General features: G+C 46.0%; 1 protein-coding gene across 1 annotated transcript; it reads right to left on the bottom strand.

The window, feature by feature from the left end:
* Window positions 1-1,025: 1,025 nt before the first annotated feature.
* On the bottom strand, window positions 1,026-26,300 carry LOC127212581 (zinc finger protein 431-like). The gene is made up of 4 exons (XM_051172670.1): window positions 26,243-26,300; window positions 3,526-3,652; window positions 3,268-3,325; window positions 1,026-2,509 (listed from the first exon to the last, which is right to left on the bottom strand). The coding sequence occupies exons 1-4, from the start codon at window positions 26,243-26,245 to the stop codon at window positions 1,036-1,038; spliced, it is 1,662 nt and encodes a 553-aa protein (XP_051028627.1). The 5' UTR covers window positions 26,246-26,300; the 3' UTR covers window positions 1,026-1,035.
* Window positions 26,301-26,589: the final 289 nt, after the last annotated feature.

Here is a 26,589-nt window from a genome sequence, read left to right as displayed (position 1 = left end):
CACTACGTGAACTAGGCTGGCCTCAAATTCAGATTATGTGCTTGTACCACTCCACCCAGGTGAGCTTTGTCTTTAGAATGACCTATCTATGAACCAGCAATGGAAATAATAATGCAAGATTTAATCAGGAACCCTTATTATAATTAACAGCAATTTTTTTTTTTTTTTTTTTTTTTTTTTTTTTTTTTTTTTTTTGGTTTTTCAAGAGAGGGTTTCTCTGTGTAGCCTTGGCCATCCTGGACTCACTTTGTAGACCAGGCTGGCCTCGAACTCACAGCGATCCGCCTGCCTCTGCCTTCTGAGTGCTGGGATTGAAGGTGTGCACCACCACGCCCGGCCAGCAATACTTCTTGAGTTTTACACTATATTAGTTGAAACTTGTAAAGTTGTGTCCTATGTTCTCAATATTATGTGTCTTTTAAACTTTTTAACTGTGTGTATACACCTGTGCCATGGGGTGCGTGTGCCAGTTTGAGGACAACTTACTGCTGTCTTATCCAGTTCCTCTATATGAGTGTACCAGAGATCAAACCAAGCCATTCAAGCTGCCAGCAAGTGCCCTAGACTGGCGCATGAGCTCACTGGCCTTTATTTTGGTTTCAACAATACTTGTTATGTGCTGCTGTGTGGGTGTGCATACAGCCCCAGAGCAGGTATTCAGAGAGAAACTTGCGTAAGTGATGTGGGTTCCAGGAGAATGAACTCAGGGCATCAAGCTTAGCAGCTGCCACTTTACTCTCTAAGACAATTCTCTGGCATTCATTTGTGTTTTGGGTATAATTGTCAAGAACAAGTATTTTGTCCCTAGCACAAATTAATGTAACCCCCAATAACAAATGACAACATAAGTATCATTTTCATCTGCAAATCTGTTTTATTATTCAAACTGTCCTGTATTCCTGTATTCTTGGATGACAGTATGTCCATATTTTAAAAGGAGGCAATATTTTGATGATAGAATGGTTCTGCTAATCTTACTCAAGCCAACAGTGAGCGAACTCTGGGGAAAATGATTGTGGTATGAAAGACGAAACCTCACTGATTAGGTTCCTGGGGGATATTTTTGTCCATATGATGTTTTTCATGCTTTTGAAAAGTACTAAGACATGCAAAGGCTTTACCACATTGATTGCATTCAAAGGGTTTCTTTGCAGTATGATTTCTTTCATGCATATGAAGACTACTACGATACGCATAGGTTTTACAACATTGATTACATTCAAAGGGTTTCTCTCCAGTATGAATTCGTTCATGTATTTGAAGATAACTGGGACAGGCAAAGGCTTTGCCACATTGGTTACATTTATAAGGTTTCTCTCCAGTGTGACTTGTTTCATGCAGTCGAAGACTACTGCGATATGCAAAGGCTTTACCACACTGATTACACACATAGGGTTTCTCTCCGGTGTGAATTCTTTCATGTCTTTGAAGATGACTGCGATATGTAAAGGCTTTCCCACACTGATGACATGTATATGGTTTCTCTCCAGTATGAATTCTCTCATGCATTTGAAGGTGACTATTACGTGCAAAGGCTTTAGCACACTGATTGCATTTATAGGGTTTCTCTCCGGTGTGAATTCTTTCATGTATTTGCAGAGTACTGTGACATGTAAAGGCTTTACCACACTGAGTGCATTCGTAAGGTTTCTCTCCAGTGTGAGTTCTTTCATGTTTGTGAAGACTGCTGCGATATGCAAAGGCTTTACCACACTGACTACATGTATAGGGCTTCTCTCCAGTGTGAATTCGTCCATGTATTTGTAGATTACCATTACATGAAAAGGCTTTACCACAGTGACTACATTCATAGGGTTTCTCTCCAGTGTGAATTCTTTCATGCTTGTGAAAATGACTTTTATATGCAAAGGCTTTACCACATTGATTACATTTATAGGGTTTCTTTACAGTATAAATTCTTTCATGTATTTGAAGATAAGTGGGACACACAAAGGTTTTATCTCCTTGATTATATTCATAGGGTTTTATTTCCAAGTGAGTTCTTTGGTATAACTGCAAAGAGCTTTTATCACACTGATTACCTTCATAGAAATCCTCTTCATTATAGGCTGCCTTGTATATGTGAAAATACCTGTGTTGGTTAAAACCTGTATTACATGTCCCAGATTTATCACATCCCTTTCCCATAGGAGTTTTTCCATGTCTTTGAAGAGAACTGGAAGAACTCAGCACTTTCCCACACTGATGACACTCACAACCTTTTCCTGCAGACTGAGTCACACTACATGTGCGAAGTGAACCCGGAGACACAGATGAGTTCCCAAGTTCCTTGTGTTCGCAGAGCTTTTCCCCATTGTCAGTCTTCTGGTGTGTTCCCACGGGAGCTGGGAAACCAACGCCTTGTAAGCGTGTATCCCATCCACCTCGTCGTCTCACAGTGGGGATGACTACGTGTCTCCTAATGGCTCTGGGAAAGAGAGAAGTGCACTGCTTCCTCTCATAGCCCTCAGGATCACATGGGATGTCTCCAGAAGGACAGTTGAAATACCTATTAAAGGAGGAACACAAATAAAAGATGTTCATATTGAGCTGGGCATGGTGGCGCACGCTTTAATCCTGGCACTCAGGAGGCAGAGGCAGGAGGATCTCTGTGAGTTTGAGGCCAGTCTGGTCTACAAAGCGAGTCCAGGACAGCCAAGGCTATACAGAGAAACCTTGTCTCCAAAAAAAAAAAAAAAAAAAAAAAAACAACAACAACAACAAAAAAAAACAAAACAAAAAACCCAAAAAATGTTCATATTACATTTACAGATTTTTAAACTTTCTGTTCCTCATAGACATGTGGTGCAGGGATTCAAGTTTCTCCACCGCAACAACCTTCTTGACTCTCATAAAGGGCACCGCACACTAAATTACAGTAAGTCACCACAAGTACATGAATAACACTAACTTTCCTATGGATGATTTACTTATAACATGTCCTGGGCATCCACTACTATGCTAATCAACCTGTATGCTTTTCATGACACCAGAGTAAGTGCATGGAGAGCTCTACAGCATGGCTCTCATGTGGCCGTGGTTAAAACTGGGACACCTGTTAAAGCCTTGTTTCTTTTCTTGTTTCTCAGAGGAATACTTTGCAAACACTGAGCAGCAGCTATCTGACACCGAGATAGACGGCGCTGTAACAGCTTAATAATCCCCACAAAGCTGTATTTGCTTATGCTGTTTTGTTCATGAAAATGATCAGAGTACATTAAATTTTCTTCAGAGGTACATATGTATCAGATTACAGATGAAAATTACCTTCCACATCTTCTAGAACTTTGAGGATATTCTTCAGTATTGTCTTTCCATTTGTAGCCTAAAATACAGTACCAGAAAAAGTATGTTATTGAAAATTATGCAAAATTTAAATTAGTATCCTTGGTGAACCTTAGAAACAATGCCTGCTTTATTCCCCATATTTCTCTTCTTTCACAGTCTAAGTCACAGAAGACCACCAATCTTTAAGAAAGGCTTGTCCCCTTAAGTTAAAAAGTAAAGAAAAATGCATGCTATTACCTATACAAGTGAGGTTCCAGTAGGTTTCCAGCATCATATCTTTGTAGAGACTCTTCTGGGAAGGATCCAGCAAAGCCCACTCTTCCCGAGAGAAGTTCACATGCACATCCTCATAGGTCACTGCATCCTAAAGGAGACCAAATGTATGTGTGTATATATGGCATATGTATGCAAATATTTAAAGTATATCATATATGTATTAGAAATTGAGAGGGTGACAGCAATATAAATATACATAACATTGAAAACATATTTACATTATTCTGTGTACTCAACATACTAATTGCATGTCACAGAATTCAAAATCAGTCACCAACTCATTTGAGAAAGGAACAAAGAGAAGCATGCCTCTCATCTCTGTGCACGTTTAGCAGGACATGGCATTGCAGGAGAAATGCCTGAGAACACACACAAAGAGCCAAGCAAACAGAAAGCATAGAGGATACGTCAGCAAAACTGTATCACAATTACTAACTTCGAAAATGTATGCAAAAGATGGGTGTGGTAGCACTCACTTTTAATCCCAGATCTCGGGAGGCAGAGAGAGTTGAGTCTCTATGATTTCCAGAATAATCTAGTCTATATAGTGATTTTGAGGACAGCCAAAGGCACATAAAGAGAGCATGTCTCAACAAACCAAACCAAACCAACCAACCAAACAAACAAACAAAAAGAGAGCACACAGGGGCTCACTCAATATTCCTCCAAAGAGTGAAACATTTGCACCAGTAATACACTTGTCTATCAGAAAACTGGCGTGGCCATGTATGACACTAATATGATAGTCCTATGAGAATGCATTTTAATAAGTTACTGACAGATTAAAGAGTTCTCAAAAAGATTAGTAAAACAAATGATGATCCTGGAAAATAAAAACTAACACCACAACAAAATAACAACAAGCAATATAAAGACGACGCTACCGTGAAGGTCACTTGCTCCTTTTGCAGATGCTGCAGGGGACCTGGACCAATCCCCCGTCCTCACTGTGAGGCTTCCAACCACTGCTAACTCTAGGCCAAGAAAACCCAACGTTCTTTTCTGACTTCAGTGAACACCAGGCTATCACATGGCTCACACTCATAAACACAGGCAAAAGACACACACACGTATTTTTAAAGGCATACATAAAAGTAGGGAGAATGTTCCACAGCTGCAATCCAACCATTCTGGAGATCAGCGTTAATATCATGCACACATGCCATCCTCGTATAAAAGATTATACCCTCTGCCAAAGTTCAAAAGTCTAGTATGTAGAGAAATGTAATTCCACAAGACAAAAATAGAAACGTGAAAAATATCATGCTAAGCCGGGCGTGGTGGCGCACGCCTTTAATCCCAGCACTCGGGAGGCAGAGGCAGGCGGATCTCTGTGAGTTTGAGGCCAGCCTGGTCTACAAAGTGAGTCCAGGACAGCCAAGGCTACACAGAGAAACCCTGTCTCGAAAAACCAAAAAAAAAAAAAAAAAAAAAAAAAAAAAAAAAAAAGAAAAATATCATGCTAGAAAAATGGCTTCTCAAAGAAAAGCAATTGCTCCTACTTTGCCATGCATTATTTTGGGGTAGAACCAACAATGGAGGTGACAGTGTGGCTGTAGGAGAAGGGGGCTGCTCAGTTTTAACCACACAAACAAGACAACCGTGATGAGGGTATAAACACGCAAGCCCTGTCACCAGAAAGTATCTTCTAGAAAGGATCCTCCTCCTAAAGGTTCCATAAGCAACATAATGAAGACCACAGAGCAGAGACAAACGCTCAAACACATCACCATGCCTGGGAGATTCTTCGTTCAACCCACCACATATTCACACAGGTCATGACAGGCTCACACTCAACCCATAATGCAAAATGCGTTTATTCTAACTTCAAAGATTATGTTACAGTCTCAACACTTGAAATATCCAAAGTTTCTTTTAACACACAAGGCAATCTCTGACTTTGACTCTTATAAAATCAAAACACAAATGCTATCTTCCCAACACACAATGGCAGAGAACGCACATTTCCCTTGCAAATAAGCAAAGATTGGACCAAGGCAACCCTGAAATCCTGCTGAGCAAACACACCACATCCTGCAGCTCTGTGTCAGACACCTGGGGACTCAGTTTCCAAGGGCTTAGCTGGCTGTTTATCTCTGCAACTTCTCATCCACCTTGTTCTTTGCCTACTTCCACTGCCTATGCGCAGATACTCATGACAGCTGTCTCAGAGCCTGGGCAGCTCAAAATCCTGTGCTCTCGAAATGCAGCCCAGGCTTCATGCAATGAACTCTCCAAGTCTCCTCACTGAAACAGTGCTGAAGACACAGAGGAAGATCCCATGGCTGTTAAAATTTGCTTCTTTCTTCTTTCAAGGAAAAGAAACACTGTGAGGAATTGTAACTTTGGATGGGCCCAACCGCGCTGCAAGGAGTTGTTCTCTGGGACTCGCAATCACCTTGCCTTTTTCTTCCATAGTGAAATGTAGTGCTGGGTGATGTGTCCTTATAACACATTTTCTATATGTCCAAAGAAGAGACTGTGCCATCTCTTTAATGTCCCTAATCTCTCTGATAATTGCTGCCTGTTTCAGCACATGACTGCCATATGAATTGACCTGGAGGCATTTTTCGTTCCAAACCACACAGGTTTCATTTATATCCGCCCCTGTTCTTGCTCTTTCTTCTCTGTGGACCTGTATGAGTCACAAGTAATAACTAAGCCACAGACTGAATGTTTAGTCTAGAGATCAGTCCTTTACTCGTTCATTAACCCTTACTTGATTTCACAGGACACGCAACGAAGAGATAATATGCCAAATTACCCAGACAGCCTGTCTCGGGGGCTGGTTCTGTTACTATGAAGAAGTGCTATGAACAAGGCAAAACTCGGGGCGGACTACTTGGGGGATTGGTTACAGTGACAGAGGGTTGGTTACTCCATTGTCATCCTGAAAGGAAGCACCATGGTGGGCAGTACAGCCAGTCCCTAGAGAAGAAACCTTGGGCTCCCTTTTACTTTTTCTTCTTTCAATCCTGACTGTTAGGAGCCATAGGACCTTGCCTGACCTGCCCCAGTGGCTGAGAGGCCCTGCTGGCTGAAAGCCACAGCTGTCTGCATACTTGAGATAATTATTCTGCCTGGCTACCACAAAGATCCAGCCTGACCTTGAGAAAGAGAACATTCAGTGTATCGAGACTTCTGTATAGTCGCCCCACTCCACACCTGCTGTCCTTGGGCCTGGCCCAGAAGATTTTGTAACTTTCCACTGCATTCCTTCCCACCCCCCGCCCTTTCAGAAGCTTACTGTAAATTTGGATACCCCCTTACAATAAACGGCCCTCAATAAGCAAAGTTTTCCTGGGCTCGTGCCTTTCTTTCATCCATTCTTTATTCACAGGTCGCGACCCTCCTCGCCACTCCACGAATAACTGAACCCGCGGGTCGGGAACACCTGACCAGTCGCTCAGGCGACTGGTCAGGATTGAAAGAAGAAAAAGTAAAAGGGAGCCCGAGAGATGAAGTAAACTGGAAGGGAATCTGCATCCAGCCCCAGAGACCCTACCCTGGCCCTTTCCAGAGCCCAGATGAACATTAACACACCTGAAGAGGAAAGGGTAATCAAAATCAAGAAAAAAGGATGGAACGACCATAGCGGATAAATAGTAAATACAGAGACATCCTCTGACCTCAAACACAATTGCAAGAATGTTTGTATTGTGCAGCAAAGAATAAAGCAATCAAGAGAACACGAGAGCAAACTTAGTTAAAAGAAAAAAAAAAAAAAACCCACACAATTAAAATAGAGTTAACGTCGAGGAACGAGGCCAGGAAACCCAGGGCCTCAGGCCCTTTCTAACATATGTGACTGGCTCATCGTGGTATCTCCATGCTAATGTATTAATAACACAGGCATAGAATTAATTCCAGATGAATCCTACACCTGAATGTCAAGTGCCAAATGCAGAACTTCTAGAAGACACTAGAGAAACTAGCGTTGTGGGAGTCAGGAAAGCCTGTCTTCCCTAGCCACTGTAAAAGCAGCTGCAGTGCAATCACTGCATGGTGACATCAGCAACAGGGATGTTTCACAGGAGGGCTATGCTCAACGCAGGCGCAGCCAGGGGAACTGAGTCATTCAGAGGTCCTGTTCCACCTGAAAGGTGCAGCGACCTCAGGTGGACAAGGGGGATCACAGAAGGAACCCCATAAGGGCTCGCACGGGGAGGGGAAGGAGTGCTCCCGTTTTCGAATTCCAAGCTCGCCCCACTCTCCTCAAAGCTCTTGGAATGAGACCAGGAGAGCCATCCTCAACCCTTTATCCCAGCCTGCAGCGAGACGCCCAGAAAGGACTAACCCCTGGCTGCTCGGTCTGGTGGCCCTGATTGGCTAGTGAGGCCTGAGTGACAGGAACATCTCCTTTGAAGACAAAATGCTGTAAAGAGACACAAAGCGGTTCCTAGTCGCCACTGCAGGCGCAGAACTGCCGCAGACATGCAGAGATGGACACTGCAGGGGAACTTGCGCCTGGACTTTAAAGTTATCCCTGCGCGGTACCTGAGCTCGGTAGACACATCACCTTATCTAGGCATAGGGTCTATAGTGTATGCTGATCGTAAGGCGTGGAGTAGTCCACCTGCCTCACAGCCGAAAGAGCTCCCAGTCTATCCAGGACTAACTTAAGCCACGTGATTGATATTCTCCAGGCATGGGCAAGGCTCACCTAGATTGCTGACACCTCTCTTCTCTCTCAGCTGAACGCTGGTAGCCAAAACTTTAACACTTTGCCATCTTTCTGCCTGCATTTGGAGGTGTGGGTGGGGGTGGAGGCAGAACATTAAAAGTTTAAGCCTAGTTAGTCAACAGAGTGATTTCCAGGACAGCCGGAGCTACAGAAAGAAACTCTGTCTCAAAAAACAAACGAGTTTAAACCAGCTCGGTCTATGACACCAAATACCAATAATTAGGGCCCCCCATAAGTGAAGGTGACCCGGGTGAGTGTTGTTCTGTCTGGTCTGCCTGTCCAGGCACTGTTTGCTTCTGGGCGGGAACAGAGGAACCTTGAGATCAAAGGTTCCGTTTCTCTCCCAGAAGCAGCTTAGAGCACTCAGGGTGTTACAATTAGCTCTTTTAAAATGAGAGTGCTGGTACCAGACGGCAGTGGAAATTTGGGTGCTCCAAAAGCCTGTGATGTGCCTGCAGGGGTTATAGCCCTTCGGTTAAGCCCATGGTGTAAAGGCAGGGTTGCAGGTGAAAGCCTGAAACTGCCCGGAGGGCAGGTCTGGCGAGCCTCAGGCCATCTCCTGCTGGGGAGCAGTGGTTTCCAGTGTGATTGTGTTTGGTTTGCTGGGGCTATGGATGTCAGGGATATACTTAATCTACCTGTAACAAACAGCCCTATTATAAGAGGGGGACGTTATAAAATTATAAGGGGGAGAATCTCCAGGTACAGTTCAAGGTCACTGGTTGGAAGCCATCTTATTAGCATAGGGTGGGTGTCTCCAGGAATCCCCGGTACTAGCTGAAGAGGGTTCTTATCAGGAAAGGGTTGGGCTGTAATCTTCCCCAAGGGCTATGTGACACTCCTTAAGGGATCTGGGGTTCTCCAGATCAGACAAAGAGGGAACCCCATTGAGAAAGGGCTCAGAAACGCCAGAGGCCGACCTTAATAGCAGGGTTCCACAGGGGAGGACCTTGGATGAGAAGACAGAGACAGAAACTTCGGCATTTGTACGTCTTGCGTAACCCGACGGCTGATGTTAAGCAAGTTTATTACTGATAGGTGGAGAATGAGAGCAGAAAGACAATTTAGCCATGTTGGCTAGAAGAGCTCAGAGTGAGCACACACTAACCACAGCTGTTCAGCCCAAAGAGCACGACCCTTTACTCCTTCAGGATGATTAGTCCAGTAAATGGCCAGATCTTCCCACGTGTGCCCTTGGGCAGGACACTAAAGTAATGTTCTCTTGGTGGTTTCATCAGGACGTGAGAGAACCCGCCACAGGCCTTGTTAAGAAAAGGCTCCCGTCCAACCAAAAAAAAAAAGAAGAAAGAAAGAAAGAAAGAAAGAAAGAAAGAAAGAAAGAAAGAAAGAAAAGAATTGTGCATGGTGCAGAAACTTAGGGCTAGTAGAGGTTTTAGATCCACATAACAGAGATTAAGAAAGTATTAATGGAACCAACAGTGCATTAAAAAAATTTATTATTATTTTTTTTATGTATACAGAATTCTGCCTGCACGTACACCTGCAGGCCAGTTGAGGGCACCAGATCTCATCATAGATGGTTGTGAGCCACCATGTGGTTGCAGGGAATTGAGTCCAATAGTGCATTTGTTTGGTTGTTTGGTTTTTCGAGACAGGGTTTCTCTGTGTAGCCTTGGCTTCCTTGAACTCACAGCAATCTGCCTGCCTCTGCCTCCTGAGTGCTGGGATTAAAGGTGAGCACCACCATGCCCGGCTCCAACAGTGCATTTTAAAAAACCATAATTGAAACAGATTTAGTTAAATGACTTCTTTTTTTTTTTTTTCTGAGATAGGGTTTCTCTGTGTAGCCTTGGCCATCCTGGACTCACTTTGTAGACCAGGCTGGCCTCGAACTCACAGCGATCCGCCTGCCTCTGCCTCCCGAGAGCTGGGATTACAGGCGTGCGCCACCACGCCGGGCCTAGTTAAATGACTTCTAAAGAGAAGACAGACTCATATTTGCCATATGAGCTTAGGGCTGAGGGTGGTTCCAGGCTGGGAGTCCCACCACACGGAATGTTGAGGCCGAACATCACCAGTTTAAGGACTGGTGTGACTACAGGCTGTGTTGAAAAAAACAGTGAGGAACTAAGCCAGACCCTGCCTCACAATAAATTATTCTTTAGCCGGGCGTGGTGGCGCATGCCTTTAATCCCAGCACTCGGGAGGCAGAGGCAGGCGGATCGCTGTGAGTTCGAGGCCAGCCTGGTCCACAAAGTGAGTCCAGGATGGCCATGGCTACACAGAGAAACCCTGTCTCAAAAAACCAAAAAAAAAAAAAAAAAAAAAAATTATTCTTTAAATACCAGTGGACAGGTGCTGGCCAAGCAGGGGGTAACATAGTAGTCTATACCACAGAATGAAAGTAGAGCTGATGCAACCTATATACTGAGGAGGTGGCTCAGACCCGTGGGGAGCACTGTGAGAGGAACCGTTAGAGGGCTCCAACCAAGGCTGAGGGACTGAGGTAAACACCCGGGAGAGTGTTCCCCGACGCTCACACAGGTGCTGTGGCCTGCGGTGTGTCGTCATAGCCATCTCAAAGCCAGAAATTCAGAACTCGTAAACAAAGAGGGATCAGGGTAAATGTGTACATAAATAAAATCCAGCAAAACAGATGGCTGTGTTAGTACAATCAGTGACCAAAATAGAACTCCTTTCACCACCCTGCCAGGATGCAGTCACAGTTAACTTCCTACTAAGGTGTCTCTGGGCCATCTCCTCAGCTTAGCCTACCCAATTTAATGTACCTTTGTGGTTTGGTTTTGGTACTGAGATAGTAGCCTACTATGGATTCTCACTGGCCTGACACTAACCATTAGACCAGGGTGGCCCAGAACTCAGAGCAATCCCCCTGTCTATGGCTCCAGAGTTCTAGAATTAAAGGGATGCTGTTAAAAATGCTGGGCTGGCTGCTTTGAAGAGACTGCCCTAGATCTGCCCAACACAGAACATCCAGGGAGAGAGCAAGTAGCTATTTCCACACTCAGGGTTTGGAAACAAGCGAGCGGTGGGAATGGCTTGTGGCGTGTCATCTTCAGAGCCGTGCTAAGGTAGCACTGGAGTTTGGCTTCGATGCTGTTGGCCAGAGCCCAAGGCCCAAACCTGCCCAAACCTAAGGGCTCACCAAAGGGTTGCATGGTCAGCATTTTAGCAGAATAGAACTTTGAGGCTGGAGGGGTTTGGAAACTGGATTTGCTAGGAGGCATTCACAGGGGCTAGGAAAATACAAGAAACTATCTTTTTCATCTTCCAGATCCCGAAGCCTGTAAGAATACGGCCTGGTTCTTGGCCACATGCTGATCAGGACAGATGCAGACATGATTTTAAGCCGTGGGCCTCAGGCGTGGCCTCTGTATCCTCACCAGGGACCTGGAGGACCACCCAAACAGGCTTTGGGCAGCTCCATACTCCTCATCCTCGTAGCCCACACATTAAATTAAGAATTACATTTGGGTTGGCTTCTGTTTGACCGTACTTCCAAGACTGTTCTAGTGAGGCCTGTGAGGCTGGAAGCGCAGGTGGAGGCCCTCTCAGAGTCAAGATTTCCATCACTCAACTGCACATGGCCTTAGAGCTGATTATTATGTAGGAACAGAAAACTAGCTGTAGGAGCTATAACATAAATAAGTTTTAGAGAGGGAGTGAGGGACGGAGGGAGAGAGGGAAGGGGGAAAGAGAGGGAGTGAGGGCGGGAGAGAGAGAGAGTACGCTGAGGTGCAAAGAAAAATTTTACACAATGAATGCCACACTCTGGTATTCATAACCAAAAGTGGTCATGAGTAAAACTTGACCTGTGCCCTTGGCTGCTGCGTCCACAGGCGTGAGTACGCTCAGGCTACAGAAGAGGCTTGCCTCTAGTGTCCTCCACTGCAGAAATAAGAAGGCCTGGTTGGACCCCAAAGAGACTAACGAAATCGCTAACGCCAACTCCCGTCAGCAAATCAGGAAGCTGATAAAAGACAGGCTGCTCATCCGGAAGCCTGTGACTTTCCATTCCCAGACTTGATGCCGGAAAAACATCTTGGCTTGACGGAAGGGCAAGCATATGGGCATAGGGAAGTGTAAAGGTACTGCCAATGCCCGCATGCCCGAGAAGGTGACCTGGTTGAGAAGGGATGAGGATCCTGTGCCGGCTCCTGAGGAGACTCCACGAATCTAAGAAGACTGACCGCCATATGTCCCACAGCCTGGACCTGAGGGTCAAAGGGAACGTGTCCCAAAACCAGCGGATTCTCATGGAGCACATAACACCGGCTGAAGGGGGACGAGGCCCGCGAGAAGCTCCTGGCTGACCAGGCTGAGGCTCGCAGGTGTGAGACCAAGGAAGCACAGAAGCTGGGGGGGAGGGGGAGGGCGGGGGGCGGGGAGAACGCAGGGGGGTGGGGCGGAGGGGAGGGGGAGAACGGGGAGAACGCGGGTGGGTGGGGCGGAGGGGAGGGGGAGAACGCGGGTGGGTGGGGCGGGGGGGGGGGGGAGCGGGAGCAGCACTTCCAGGCCAAGCTCATCAAGACCCTGTCCGAGGAGGAAGAGACCAAGAAATGAAGCTTCCCTCGTGTCTACCTAGTGGCCCGGCTGTGGCCTCACATGGATCAGTCATTAAAATAAAACAAGCCTTTGTCTGTTGCCCTCTTTAAAAACAAAAACAAAAGCCTCAACTGTTAGGGCGATGGCAAGATGCTAGCACCCAGCGTCTCGTTGTCTCAGAGACTAAGAAGGTTGAAGTCTAGAAGAAGCAAGGAAAGATTTGTGTTTAGAAAACTACACCCTATAGAACTGACTGGGAGCTGGAGAGAGTCAAAAGGAAAGCCAGATCGGGACAAAATGACTAAGGCAGACCTTAGTATACTGTTGACTGGGAAAAAGAATCCACTGGACTCAACTTGGCTTGAATTTGCAGAGGTGACTAACTAGGAGAATTAGGGGACCTTAGGGGGAGTGAGGGCACAGTACAAGTCAGAAAGCAGAAAACGTGGGAAAGGTGGTGTAAGGGCGGTGGACTTGGGGTCATTGGACTTGATCTTCTTTTTTTTTTTTTTTTTTTTTTTAAAGATTTATTTATTTATTATCATGTATACAGTGCTCGGCTTGCACGTACTCCTGCAAGCCAGAAGAGGGTGCCATATCACATTACAGATGGTTATGAGCCACCATGTGGTTGCTGGGAATTGAACTCAGGACCTTTGGAAGAGCAGGCGGCACTCTTAACCACTGAGCCATCTCTCCAGCCCCAGGACTTGATCTTCTTACGAGCTCCCTGATGGCTGAGTATCGTGATTTTTTTTTTTTTTTAAATGTCCGGGACTCACATGGTAGAAAGAGAGAATCAACTCCCACAGTTGTTATCTGGGATTCACACCGGGACCATGACATAAGCATGTCACTCACCATCTAAGCTTATAAACAAATAAACATCATTTAAGAAATAGAATGTATCTAGATTCTCAGAAGGAAAGCCACTCATCCCCTGGAAGTTGGCGAGGCTACTACTGCCTCAGTAAAATGGCTCACAGCCCTTATGATTCAGTTTTCTTAAAAAAAAAAAAAAAAAAAAATCAGAGTTTGTATGCCATCTTATGGTATTATTACATTTTCCTAAATCTCTTAATATAGTTGCTAAAATATGCAAAAAGAGTTGCTTTACATATTTAAAGCGCTGAACTTATTTCCGGTGGTTTAGAATTAATTTTGCTACAGACTTGAAGAAAACAAGAACAACAAAACGGATTACGTATATGCTGATCCCTCTCATGGTGACAGCGCTGAGACATAACTGTCTCTGTATAGCCAGTAAACTTTTTGGCCATAGAGTGCTCAGGACTTATTATTACTTGCTATTCTTTCATAGGGCATGAATGGAAATTTTTATTACAGTTTAGTTATACATGTCCCATCAGACTTCTAAAGTTTGCAGCCTTCCACCTACTCAAACAGAGCAGAGAATCATCTTTACCTATTTGTGCACTCCGCACACTCCACACGTGTGTTAACGCACAAATGTAGATTATCTTTAAAGGCTTGCGTTTCAGAGCGAGAAGAGCAGCCGCCAATGAAGATCCCAGGTGATCCAGCCTCACACACTCCCTCAACAGCTGTTTCCCCAAAATCTGCATCCAAGACAACTTCAGAAGGACTAGCTAAGATGGTCCTGCCTCACAGACTGTTCCAGTAAGCCCTGTGCTTTCCCATCACACAAAAACTGGACAACAAATGACACAGCTACTTCTCCCAGTGTTTGGCCATTATTCTAATTTTCTTAGGGCCCCTTAAAGATGCTGTCAACTCAGAAAGCAGGAAGCAATATTTTTGTTTTGTTTTTGTTTACGAGACAGGGTTTCTCTGTGTAGCTTTGGCCGTCCTGGACTCACTTTGTAGACTAGGTTGGCCTCAAACTCACAGCAATCCGCCTGCCTCCCTCCTGAGTGCTGGGATTAAAGGCGTGCGCCACCATGCCTGGCCCATAGGAAGCAATTTTAAGAGAATGATACCCATATTCCCAAGAGGTGGGGTGGGGGTTTGGTCATTTGGTGGGTATCTGTCATCATTTAAGGGGGCTTGATCACAGCTTGTTAATGGTCTTGGTCAGAAAGGAAACAAAATAACTCAGGGATCTTTCTCTCTCTTCCTTTCTTCTATCCTTCCTTGTCTCCTATCTCCTGTTTAGGGAATGGGGGGGGGGGGGAGGCAGGATGAAACAACAAAAGGAGCTATAGGAGTTAATAGGATAGAAGGGCAGATAATTCAATCTACCTTCAAACTAAAGAGCATCAAGAAGCCAGATATTTTACACTGGTATAGAATACTTTATAGCATTACAAATTTAAGATTATATTTTATTATAACATATTGTATCTGTGAAACTCACTTAAACATGTAATGACAAGTTCTAGTCCTTGAAAGCTGCTACTGCAAAGTGTTTAGGATGATTAAGAAAGGCAAGTTAGCTGTCAGTCGATCAAGCTTGTGGTCATGTTAGGTACCAGTTTAGCTAATCACAGAAATAAGTAGAAATAAGCTTCTAGTAGATATTTCCAAAATGCAATGTTTGCCTATTCAGATATACTTTGGGCAGATATATGGTCTTCAGACACTTCAGAGACCAGGAGAAAATGGCATTTAAAGATGCTTTAAGCTCTTGAGCACTCTGCCAAATATTGGGATTTCAGGCCTGTGTGACAGTGCCATGACACGAAATGTTCAACTCATGTCTACCAGAAATCAGGCTTTGAATGGACTGCTTGTAAGTCTGACTGTGAGATGGGAAATGTTGCTACTGCTTTCGATAGTTAGTGACAAACAGATCTGAACAGCAAAGATGGATATTTGTTGCACGAGAGAGGTACCTGATTATCTTACGGCATCTACGGCTGCAATAAACACCATGCCCCAAAGCAGCTTGGGTGAGAAAGTGTTTCTTTGGCCTACACTTCCACATCCACACTGTTCATCACTGAAGGAAGTCAGGACAGGAACTGAAGCAGGGCGGGAACCTGGAGACAGGATGTGCGATACAAAGTGCAGCTTACTGGCTTGCTCCCTATGCTTTGTTCAGCCTGCTTGCTTACACAACCCAGGACAAACCACCAACCTAGGAATAGCACTATCCATAATGGGCTAGCCTCGCCCCCCACCCCTGGCCCCCCACAACCACTAATTAAGAAAATACCCTACTGGGACTGGAGAGATGGCTCGGAGGTTAAGAGCACTGTCTGCTCTTCCAAAGGTCCTGAGTTCAGTTTCCGGCAACCACATGGTGGCTCACGACCACCTGCAATGATATCTGGCGCCCTCTTCTGGCCTGCAGGTGCACATGCAGGCAAAACATTGTATACATAATAAATAAATAAATCTTAAAAGAAAAAAGAAAAAAGAAAAAGAAAAATACCCTACTGACTTGCCTGCAGCCTCATCTTATGGAGGCATTTTCTCAAATGAGGCTCTCTTCTCTCAGAGGGCTCCAGTTTCTGTCAAGTTCACATAAAACTAGCTGGACACTGGTGACTCAACTTAATTTGGATTAAATGAACGAGTGTTGTCTGCAGTGGGGTAGAACGGGAAGGAGCTGCCAGAGCCTATGTCCTGCTGGATGTAACTCCTGGGGCAAGAGGAGTGTAGATGCCTTCTGCTGTTAGTACTTCTGTTTGATTAGGATGCCTTTACTTGGATTTTCCAGATTTTTAAACAATATATCAAGCTGAGTAGCTGGTACCTGCCTGTTATCCTAGGATACAGACAAGCCTGGGCTACACAGGGAGGTCCAGGGTCAGTGGCAACATGAGAGGGTCCTATACTATATCATGAAATTTGTTGTTTTGTTTTTTGTTTTCAGACAAGGTCTCTCTGTGCAGCCCTGGCTGTCCTGGACTTGATTTGTAGACCGGCTGGCCTCAAACTCACAGAGATCCTCCTGCCTCTGCCTCCCAAAGTGCTAAGATTACAGGCGTGTGCCACCATGCCCACCTACAAGATGTTTTTTGAGGTGCTACAATGGGACCCAGAGTTTTGTACATGCTAGGCTAAGTGCTCTCTCTGTGACCTACATCTTCACACCATAGTTTTCATACGTGATGAGTTAAATATCGTACACATGGTCAAGTCAGAGAACAGCTTGTGAGGGTTTTTCTTCCTTTGTCATTATGTGGGTCCTAGGGGTTAAACTCAAGAAGTACCTTACTCAATGCTCAATATTTGTTTTTAATGGCTTATGACACTTTTTGTTTTGATGCCAGGGGCAAGGTCTCCTTATGTAGGCGTGACTGGTCTGGAGCGTTATGTGAACACTAGGGTGAACGCGCTTAGATGTTTCTGCCTCTGGCTCCTGAGTCCTGAGAATACATTTGTACACAACCACACACAACTGGGTTTTGTTTTGAGGGGAAAGGATCTCCACTAATCCAGGCAGGCCTCTATAGGCATATTTTTAAAAATCTATCTTTATTTTGGTTTCTTATACCTCTTTCTCTCTTCTCCACCTCAATCCCTTCCAACACCCAACACCAGGTAGGAGAGAAAAGAGGTTAGTGAGGGAGAAGTGGAATAGTTTTCTTTAGTTACTTCCTGTTGTTTAGAGTTGTGGGGTTCCCGGGGGCAAGTCCAGTCCTCCTTTCAGGATTACCTAACTTCTTGCTGAACAGCAGCCGGGAACAGCAAGGGGGACCACCAGCAGCCTTCCTTCTCAGGTACCCCAGTCTCTCTCTGGCAAAGACCATGTCCCCGCATGAGGCAGTTCCCAGCTGACAAACATCACGTGCCCTCTCACGAGGCAGTTATCAGCTGTGGACAAACTGGAGCAGCCCCCATAGCCCACACTTGGGATTAAAACGAAAACATGTTTTCATGTAAACCAAACCTTCCACAACAGGCCTCGAGTAGTAAATAGCCAAGGTTAGCCTTGTATTTTTCTCCCCCCTACCACGTACAGCTTCCAGGTCATGACATTGTGATACACTGGATCCTGTGATAAATACTTTTATATCAGTACTGGGGAGGCGGAGGCCAACCTGGTCTACATAGCAACTTCCAGGCAAGCAAGCAAGAGTCTGTGAGAGTCTGTCTAAAATTAAAAAAAAAAAAAAAAAAAAAAAGACAAGAAAGAAAGAAAAAGGAAAATAAGTTAAAAAAAAAGTTTTTGTAGGTTTGTTCGGTCTGTTTAAGTTTTTATTTACACGTATTTGTTATGCGTGTGTATGTGCACGCTGTGCACATGTGTCATAATGTGGGCGTGCCAGTCTTAGGACAAAATGAGGGTCCCTGGGACTGAGCTCAGGTTACTGGGCTTGGCACCTCCACCTTCTGGGGAGGACTGTGTTCTCAGCCAGGGACTGATACAATGCTGGCTGGCCTGAACTTGAGCTGTGTAGCTAACGACGCCCTAGAGTAGGGTGTGTTTTGCCTCCTTCACTACCTAAGATTAAAGAGGTGCCTGACCATACTCTGAAGGAGGGTATTTTTATTCACCTTTGGGCTTTTAGTTTATAAGATATTCTGTGGCACGTTTAGAGAAACAAGTATGGAAAACGAATATCAAAGCTTCCTTAGAAAGAGAAGGAGAGAAGGGTAAAAGGTTATAGAGCAAGCTTCCTCCATTTGCCTGATTCCATGATGGGGCTGGCGGTTGGGATGCAATGCCATCTTCAATGTAACTCCTGCTTAGCCCAAGCACGGCTCAGGATTTCATCTCCTTAAAACCATCATCCTTAAAACCAAAGCGCCACCCAGGGCTACAGGGATAAAATCCTAGCACTTGGGAGGCTGAAAGAAACATTTCTTCAAGTTCAAGGCAAGCCTAGGATGTCTGCATACATGCAGAATCCCTTGTCTTTCTTGGATATATGAAACTTTGTCAAAAGGTCCAAACTGAGCTCAGTGGTTCATTTCTTTAATCCCAGCACTTGGGAGGCAGAGACAGGTGGATCTCTGTGAGTTCAAGGCCAGCCTGGTCTACAGAGTGAGTTTCAAGACAATCAGGGCTACATAATGAGACCTTGTCTTGAAAAAACAAAAAATTAAACTAACCAATCAACCACCACACGGACTATGGAAACAGTTTGTAGAGTTGTTACTTAGCATACTTGTGGCCCTGATGTGGGTCATTGCTGGACCGAGGTAGATAAAGGTCCACTTCCCTTCTGGAAAGCCAGCCTATCTGCGCTCGGGAAGAGGCGGGTGACTCCCCTCTGATCTCAGCGGACCATAAATCCTATTTGGTGGGAAGTGTCACAGACCTGGTTCTGCTTTGATAAGAGACTTCAAGGCTGCTGTTCCTGCTCAGGAGATGCACTCTCAGGATACACTGTCAACAGAAACCATATCCTGGGACCGCCCTTCTCTTTTACAGCTCAGGGCTTAAAACTCCCAGGCTCTCGAGTGAGGGTTGCCTTCTCAGCCGCTTTCCTGGTCGCCTTTTTTTGCCTCCTACCCTCTGGAGATTTAAGTCCCCTGCCTTTCTCCCGCCCTGCCTTTTGATTTCTTTTTCCCTTTTGGTCTTGACCAACACCCCACCACCACATAGAATGTGCGAGACACTGAAGTTTAGTTCCTTGTTTTGGCTGCCTCCTTCTGGCTTATAATTTTAGCTACCTCTGCACTCAAGCCTAGGGTTTTCTTCCTGCTTAAGAGACGTGGGGGGCGAGGTTAGGGGGCACCTTCCCGCAGAGAGGCATGAGAACCAGGATTCTCCCTGCCCCAGAGCGCATGGATTTTCCTGCTCTGGCCCCAGGAGAGCAGCCGCCATCACGCTTTGTTACAGTCTCTCATGCTGTAAGGCTCGCTCACACCCACCCCTGTGGGTTTGCTTCTTCCCACTCCTCTGTACACCTGGTCCAGAGCAGCCGCTGGAGCAAGCTTCCCAGGACCCCGAAGGAGAAGAGAAGCCAAAGGACCACACCCTGGATACCGCCCTCTGTTGCAGGTATTTTTATAAAACAGTGTTTGTTTCTCTTAGCTTCTTTCTTTTTGTTTTTTGTTTTTTTGAGACAGGGTCTCTCTGTTTAGCCTTAGCTGTCCTGGACTCACTTTGTAGACCAGGCTGGCCCAGAACTCACAGCAATCTGCCTCCCTCTGCCTCCCGAGTGCTGGGATTAAAGGTGTGCGCCACCACGCCCGGCTTTTAGCTTATTTCTTATCACACAAATAATTCAGACTCTTTTATAATACAAGATTTCTTTTTTCCTTTTTTTTTAAATTTTATTTTGTGAGACAGGGTTTTTCTGTGTTAGCCCTGGCTGTCCTGGACTCACTTTGTAGACCAGGCTGGCCTCGAACTCTCAGCGATCCGCCTGCCTCTGCCTTCTGAGTGCTGGGATTAAAGGCGTGGGCCACCACGCCCAGTTAATACAAGATTTCACAACACAATCTGAGCAGCTTAAGTCTGTTCTTAACCCCCTAGCTATTTTGTCTCACCCCCAGCAAACATCCCCGCCATACTTGCAATTTGTAGCTTTCCTCGGCTCCAGCTCCTTTCTCCTGGTTTTCCTCGGACCTCTCTTTGTGGCTGAATCCCCTGGCTGAATTTTCTATTTCTTCTCCTAACTCCTCCTCCCCTGGTTGGCAGGAAGTCCAGCCCTATTCTCTCGCCTGCTCACTGATTGGCTGGAAGCTGCTTCATTGGCATAACATGGGACAATTGGGGAGCACAGTTTACACAACATTTAGACAGGACATCAGAATTTAAACTACATAATAAACTTATACCTACAATCCCCAATAGTTAATGATGCCACCTGAGATCATGGTGATATCCTGGCCTGCGCGCTGTCACCGAGGATGATCTTTGAGTCTGCAGGCCAGTGGGGGTGGGGGCGACGGTGTGGGGGGTGCAGCGGTGGGGAAAGGGGCCTGTTACCACCAAAGGCCACACAGAAGTCCTGGTCTGGACTGCCAAATGAGGCCATGTTGATGTCCGACAGCTGTGCAGAGGTGACCCTGCCCCTCAGTGGAAGTACGTCAACCAAAAACATGTTTTTTTTTTTTAAAGATTTATTTATTATTATGTATACAGTGTTGTCTGCTTGTACACCTGCAGGCCAGAAGAGGGCATCAGGTTACATTATAGATGGTTGTGAGCCACCATGTGGTTGCCGGGAATTGAACTCAGGACCTTTGGAAGAACAGGCGGTGCTCTTAACAACTGAGCCATCTCTCCAGCCCCAAAAACATGTTTTGTGTGCATGTGTGTGTGTGCTTAAAAGCTCCTCTGAGGGACGCTTGGGGATACACTGGAATCCCAAACATGGATGGGTTAAGAAAGACTTTCTATTGGCTTAAACCCACGTTCCAGCAGTGTTGTCTGATGACCACTCCACATTTCTAGAGGTCCCACTGAGATCCCAGAGACCACAAATGGAGACAGTGAGTATCTGGACCAAGTTGCCCTAGGATTTAAAGACACTTAAATACAGAGTTGCTGCCCTTCCCTCACAGGTTTCCTGGAAAAGCAGATGACAAAAGCAGCACTGAGGGACTCTACAGGAGTTCCAGGCCTTGGGCTACAGAGTGTCTGCTAAGAAAGCCCAGTTTCCACCTATCTTCACCAGAAGACAGAGGGAGGCAAAGGGAGCCTGTTCCAGTACGATTGCTGCCTTGCTCAGAGCCCAAATCCAAAGACAGAGAGACAGGTTCAAGAGTGCCTAAGTACAGCACAACTGGACACTGCTGTCTCTGCACACCAGCACAGCCTTGTGCATTCCGACCACTGAGCCATTCATGTAGACCGAGACTAAACCAAAGGCATTGGAGGCTATAAAATCAGCTCTGTCTTCTCATTCAGCCCTAGTGCTTCAAGATGTCTCAAAACCTTGTCATCTGTTTGTTCATAAAACAAGACCAAATGAATTTCAACCGAAGCTTTTGGGACACAGAAATGCCCCGGGACATACCTGTCCAAATGACTGGACCCTGTAGCCACAGGACTGCCTACCTGTCTATAGCAGCTACTGCAAATTTAATGAAAGAAAACAAACAAGGTAATAGACAGGGTTTCTCTGTGTAGCCTTGGCTGACCTAGACCAGGCTGGCCTCGAACTCACAGCGATCCGCCTGCCTCTGCCTCCCGAGTGCTGGGATTAAAGGCGTGCGCCACCACGCCCGGCTCTGATTCAATATGTTATACTCACAGCACCACACAACATGGCTGAGGAAATCCTCTGAGAAGCCCCACAACACTGGCTGTCTAATGCCTGTGTGACCCACCCAGTACCAGGCCCAACTCCTGGCCCACTGCACAGTCCACTTTGAGAAACCCACCGTCAACAACGCCACTACCTGGTTGTCTGATGACACAGATGCTAGCCCATGACTGTCAGGAGACGAAAGATGAAACCTGGTACATGGGAGCTGCAGCAGTTACTTTAACTGAAACAATGAGGGCTCAAGCCAGGTACCTGAGCCCAGAAAGCAGGACTGATCAAGCTGACCCACGCTCTCAGGTAGGAAAGGAAAGTCCACCACCATATACACAGACAGCCACTACGCTCTTAATACCAGGCATGTCCACAGAATGATCTACAGAGAAACAGGGCTTCTCACCACCGAGAAAAAGGGCATTAAAAAAATCTTGGCTCTCCTAGCGGCTATTGGCTTCCCCTACAAATTGCTGTCTTCCAGTGCTGAGCTAGGAGCAGGCTCTCAGACAATGGGCCCTAAGAACAACGGGCCTATTGATAGTCTGATGACATGCCAGGACACCTTCCGGACTGAGACTCCATGGTAAAGAAATGGCACATGTGGCTCAAAGCCACAGCACAGGTTGATGGAGGACACCAGAGGAAAAAAGACTATTCTTCCGAAAAAGAACAGGTAACAGGACTGTTGGTAACTGACCTTCACCAGGCATTTTGTGAGATGCTCAGAGCAAGGTGTGTTATACCCAGACTGGACAGCTTCGCATGGGCTATCTCAGCCAGATGCCACACGCCTGTGCTCACGGGAATCCAAAATAGAGAGCCCTTCCCCAGTATTATAAGATATGCGGCTAGTGGGTACCTTTGTTAGGCCCATGCTAAGGTTGCCACTAAGTAATTACACAATGTCACAATTCTCCTATAAAGGGGTTTACTGGGAAAGGGGGAGGGGCAGCTGGAGGAAGGGGAGAGGACAGGCAGGCAGACAGGAGAGGACCCACGGGGACAAAGAGGGGGAGAGAACAGGGGCTCCAAGGCTGGAAGGGGGAAGAGAGCAAAGAGGGGGCTGGGGGCTGGGTGGTAGGCAGTCCTTTCATATGCAGAACACTGCAGGTAAAGGCAGCAGGTGATGATTTATTTAGCCATTGATCTGGGTCCCTGAGAGGAGGCTAGTGAAATTGCCTGTGTGCCAATGTGGACCCAGGGAAGGGTCCAAAGGACAGAGTTAGAGCCCCAAGAACTCTGGGGAAAGTGACATCATCGAGACCCACCCTGACAAGAGACTATCAAGGTACTTGCTTGTTTTTTATACATAACTTTTCCATGTGGTAAAAGTGTTCCCCTCCCCGACTAAAACTACTCAGATGGTCCCCTGATCTGTCCTCCCCCTAGCAATGGAGTCCCACAGTGACCTTGCTTTCATAGCTCAGATTTCCCAAATAATACCTAAAGCTTTAGACATAGATTGAAAAGTTCATTGTGCATGCGGACCTCACGGTCTGGCCAGGCTAAAAATAAAAAAACAGGACATAAAAAACAAAACAAAACACACACACAAACAAACAAACAAAAAAAACCTTTAACAAAACTCTCATTAGAGTCTACCAAGGGATGGATAAGCCTCCTTCCTTCCTTTGCTTGACTTCGACCAGCTGCGCCCTATATAGGGAGGGATGCACACCCCTCTCACGTCACTACAGGCACTCCAGTGCTTAATAAAGTATTTTCATTGCACTACCTAAAAGAACCAGCCAACCTCTGAGTCCATCGCCAGTTTGCCCTTGTTCCAGTCCAACCATGATACTGTCTGGGTCAAGTGAGCAGCCAAACGGCCCCTGAAACTAACCCAGAAAGGACGCTAAAAGGTGATTCTCCCCACTTCTACGATGGTGAGGGCAGCTGGCATTGTACCACGGATCCATCACAGCCTGGTCAAAAAGTGGAAACCATGAATGCTGCCGAATTGCTCCCTCTGGATGATGGGCCCATTAAAAATTAAGGTTTCTGTGGGTCTTCAGGCCCTTCCATGCCCCGCCCCTCTACTTCCTCCTGAGTCTTATGTTTGGTATGAATATATATATAGTTATGGTTCAACCCTTACTACACTCAAGCCTGGACAGGGAACTAAGAAAGACAGATGCAGAGAAGGTATTACAGGCAAGCAACCCATATGCACTTTGACCTTTGCTCACTGATGCCCATTTTAAATGTCTGGTTGTGGTACAGAAGGGAAAGATATGGAGCTTTATCTATTAAGATAGAAATACAGACTTTACAAATAATAAATTAAAAAAAAAAAAAGAAAAAAGAAATACATAGACAGACCCCCAGTGCCAGAAACAAGAGAATTTCAATTACAAAAATGGAGTTTGTGAAACTGAGGCTTCCTGAAAACATTCCTTTAAAAAGATTCCGGCCTTGGGAAAATAAGAAATATGTTGAGAAGCAAACACTATGCCCCCATGAAAAGACCCTGGGGATGGAGTTAAACATTCTCAGCCAGAATTTGGCCAAGATTTCAGGGTATGCTCAGACACCTGGGCCCCATCATGCTTTATATGGATAGGAACTAACTGGAGTTTCAGCCCACTGACAGACAAAACTCACTGTCACTAGGGGCAAACATTCTGCTCTGTAGGCTGATTCACCTGGAGAAGAACAACATTACCATGACCCAGAGACGACTTTGTGGGCAAACAGTAATGGTTTGACTACCTGCGCCTCTTCTGATGACAGGCTGACCGGAACCTGATGCTACTCAAAGTTTCTGTTTCTGAATTAAAAAACAAACAAACAAACAAACATTAGATTCCTTTACAAAAATGATTCTACAAAACTGAAAAGGCTTAGACTTACTTCTCATAGATAAATAAAACTATGTCTGGCTTTGGGGAAAAGAAAACATTGTTCTTAGGCTAATTGATTGGAGTAGTTTTTAAAAAACAAACAAACAAACAACCTTGCTATGGTTGGGGAAATAATTGATATGGAGTCTCCTTACTCTTGGTCCCCTGGCTAACTACTCTGCTGTCAGCCCTGACTGAGTGGTCTTTAATTTTTCATTCTGACTGGATTAATGTTGGGGCCCTGCATCTTAAATAGGATGAGTTCATGACTTGACTCACTGACTAAGAACAGTGGGGAATGTAACATGGCCCCACACCTTAGCACAACTGACTCCATGATGGCAGAACCATTCAGGCTGTAAAACTCAGCACACACGCAGCACCAACTGCCAAAAATAAAAACAAAGGCCTAATCCATCAAAGTCCATAGTCACAGGAGAGTACTAACCTTGCTCTCTGGCTTCTATAGTTCTACTTGTGGCTTACTGTCCTAATTAAAAAAAAAAAAAAAAAAAAAAAAAAAAAGCTCAGGGCTACACTGGGCTGGGCTCCCCTTAAGCAGTGGCTGAGCTAACCTTGAGTAGAAAGCAACTATCTGATTCACTGCCATCTTACCTATTATGCCAATACCATATGCCAATACCATATTGTGACAATACAGAATGAGATATAGACGCAGCAAAAGTCCAATAAAAAGTCTGACAGTTTATGTGACCAACAGCAGAAAATATGAATGAAAAAATGAAAAATGATCAAGGTAAGATTGAAGAAATAGTACACACAACGACGTTCTTTGACTTCAAATTTCAAATCCAACTGCATCGCTGGGCAGTGCTTAACCACGCCTTTAATCGTAGCGGAGGTAGAGGCAGGTGGATTTCTATGAGTTCGAGGCCAGCTTAGTCTAAAAGGAGAAACCCTGCCTCAAAAGACCAAAAACAAACAAACACTGTACTGTCTGGGAAATAATATAGATATAGACAGAACATAAGAACAAACTTAGAAGAAACACACACACACACACACACACAGACACACACACGAAAATACAGTCAATTTTGCACATGAGACCAGAAAACCATCTGACACAGGTGACCTGGACCCCCGCGGCATCCACATGCAAATGTGTTAGTGACACAGACTTTCCACCTGCACAGAATTAACTGCAGACGGATCCTGCACCTGAGTGTCCAGTGCCCAGCGCAGAAATCCTAGAAGACTCTAGAGAAGCCAGGGCTCTGCGAGGCAGCGAGTCTGCCTTCCCTGGCAATGAAAGCAGCTGCAGTGCGCTCATTGCACGGTGACGCGAGCAACAAGGAAGTTTTCACACAAGGGTCCCCGCCCTATGCTCTCCACAGGCGCAGCGAGGGGAACTAAGTCATCCAGGGGTCACACCTGGGAGGTGCAGGGACCTCAGGAGGCAACACACCAGACACCTAGTCCCGCCGCCGCCGGCTCCCGCACCCCGGGACGAACCCCACGCGCGCTCCCGCGGCTCCTCCCCGCGTGGGGACGGCGGCCCCGCTCACCATGGCGCGGATCCCGAGCTCGCCCCGCTCTCCTCACAGCTCCCGGCAGCGGGTCACACGGAACCCGGAGAGACCTCTTCTGTCTCTCAGCCGACCCTGGAGCATGGCGGACCGGAAGTGCCCTTCCCGTTCTGACCGGCAGGCCCGTCCGGAGGCTCTGATTGGTTAAAGAGACCTGAGTGACAGGCGCTGCTCCTTTAGGGGCTGTGAAGAGACCCTGCAGCGGTTCCCAGCCCTGGCTTCCACCCCAGGCACAGAGCTGTCCCAGACCTGCAGAGACTGGCATTTCAGAACAACTTGCGCCTGGACTGCAAAGTCGTCCCGCACTTTTCCTGCACTCAGTAGGA

Source organism: Acomys russatus, chromosome 31 (assembly GCF_903995435.1).
Source record: "Acomys russatus chromosome 31, mAcoRus1.1, whole genome shotgun sequence".
Taxonomy (NCBI): domain Eukaryota; kingdom Metazoa; phylum Chordata; class Mammalia; order Rodentia; family Muridae; genus Acomys; species Acomys russatus.
Note: the sequence above shows the minus strand (reverse complement) of the source record. Positions and strands in the feature narration are given on the sequence as shown.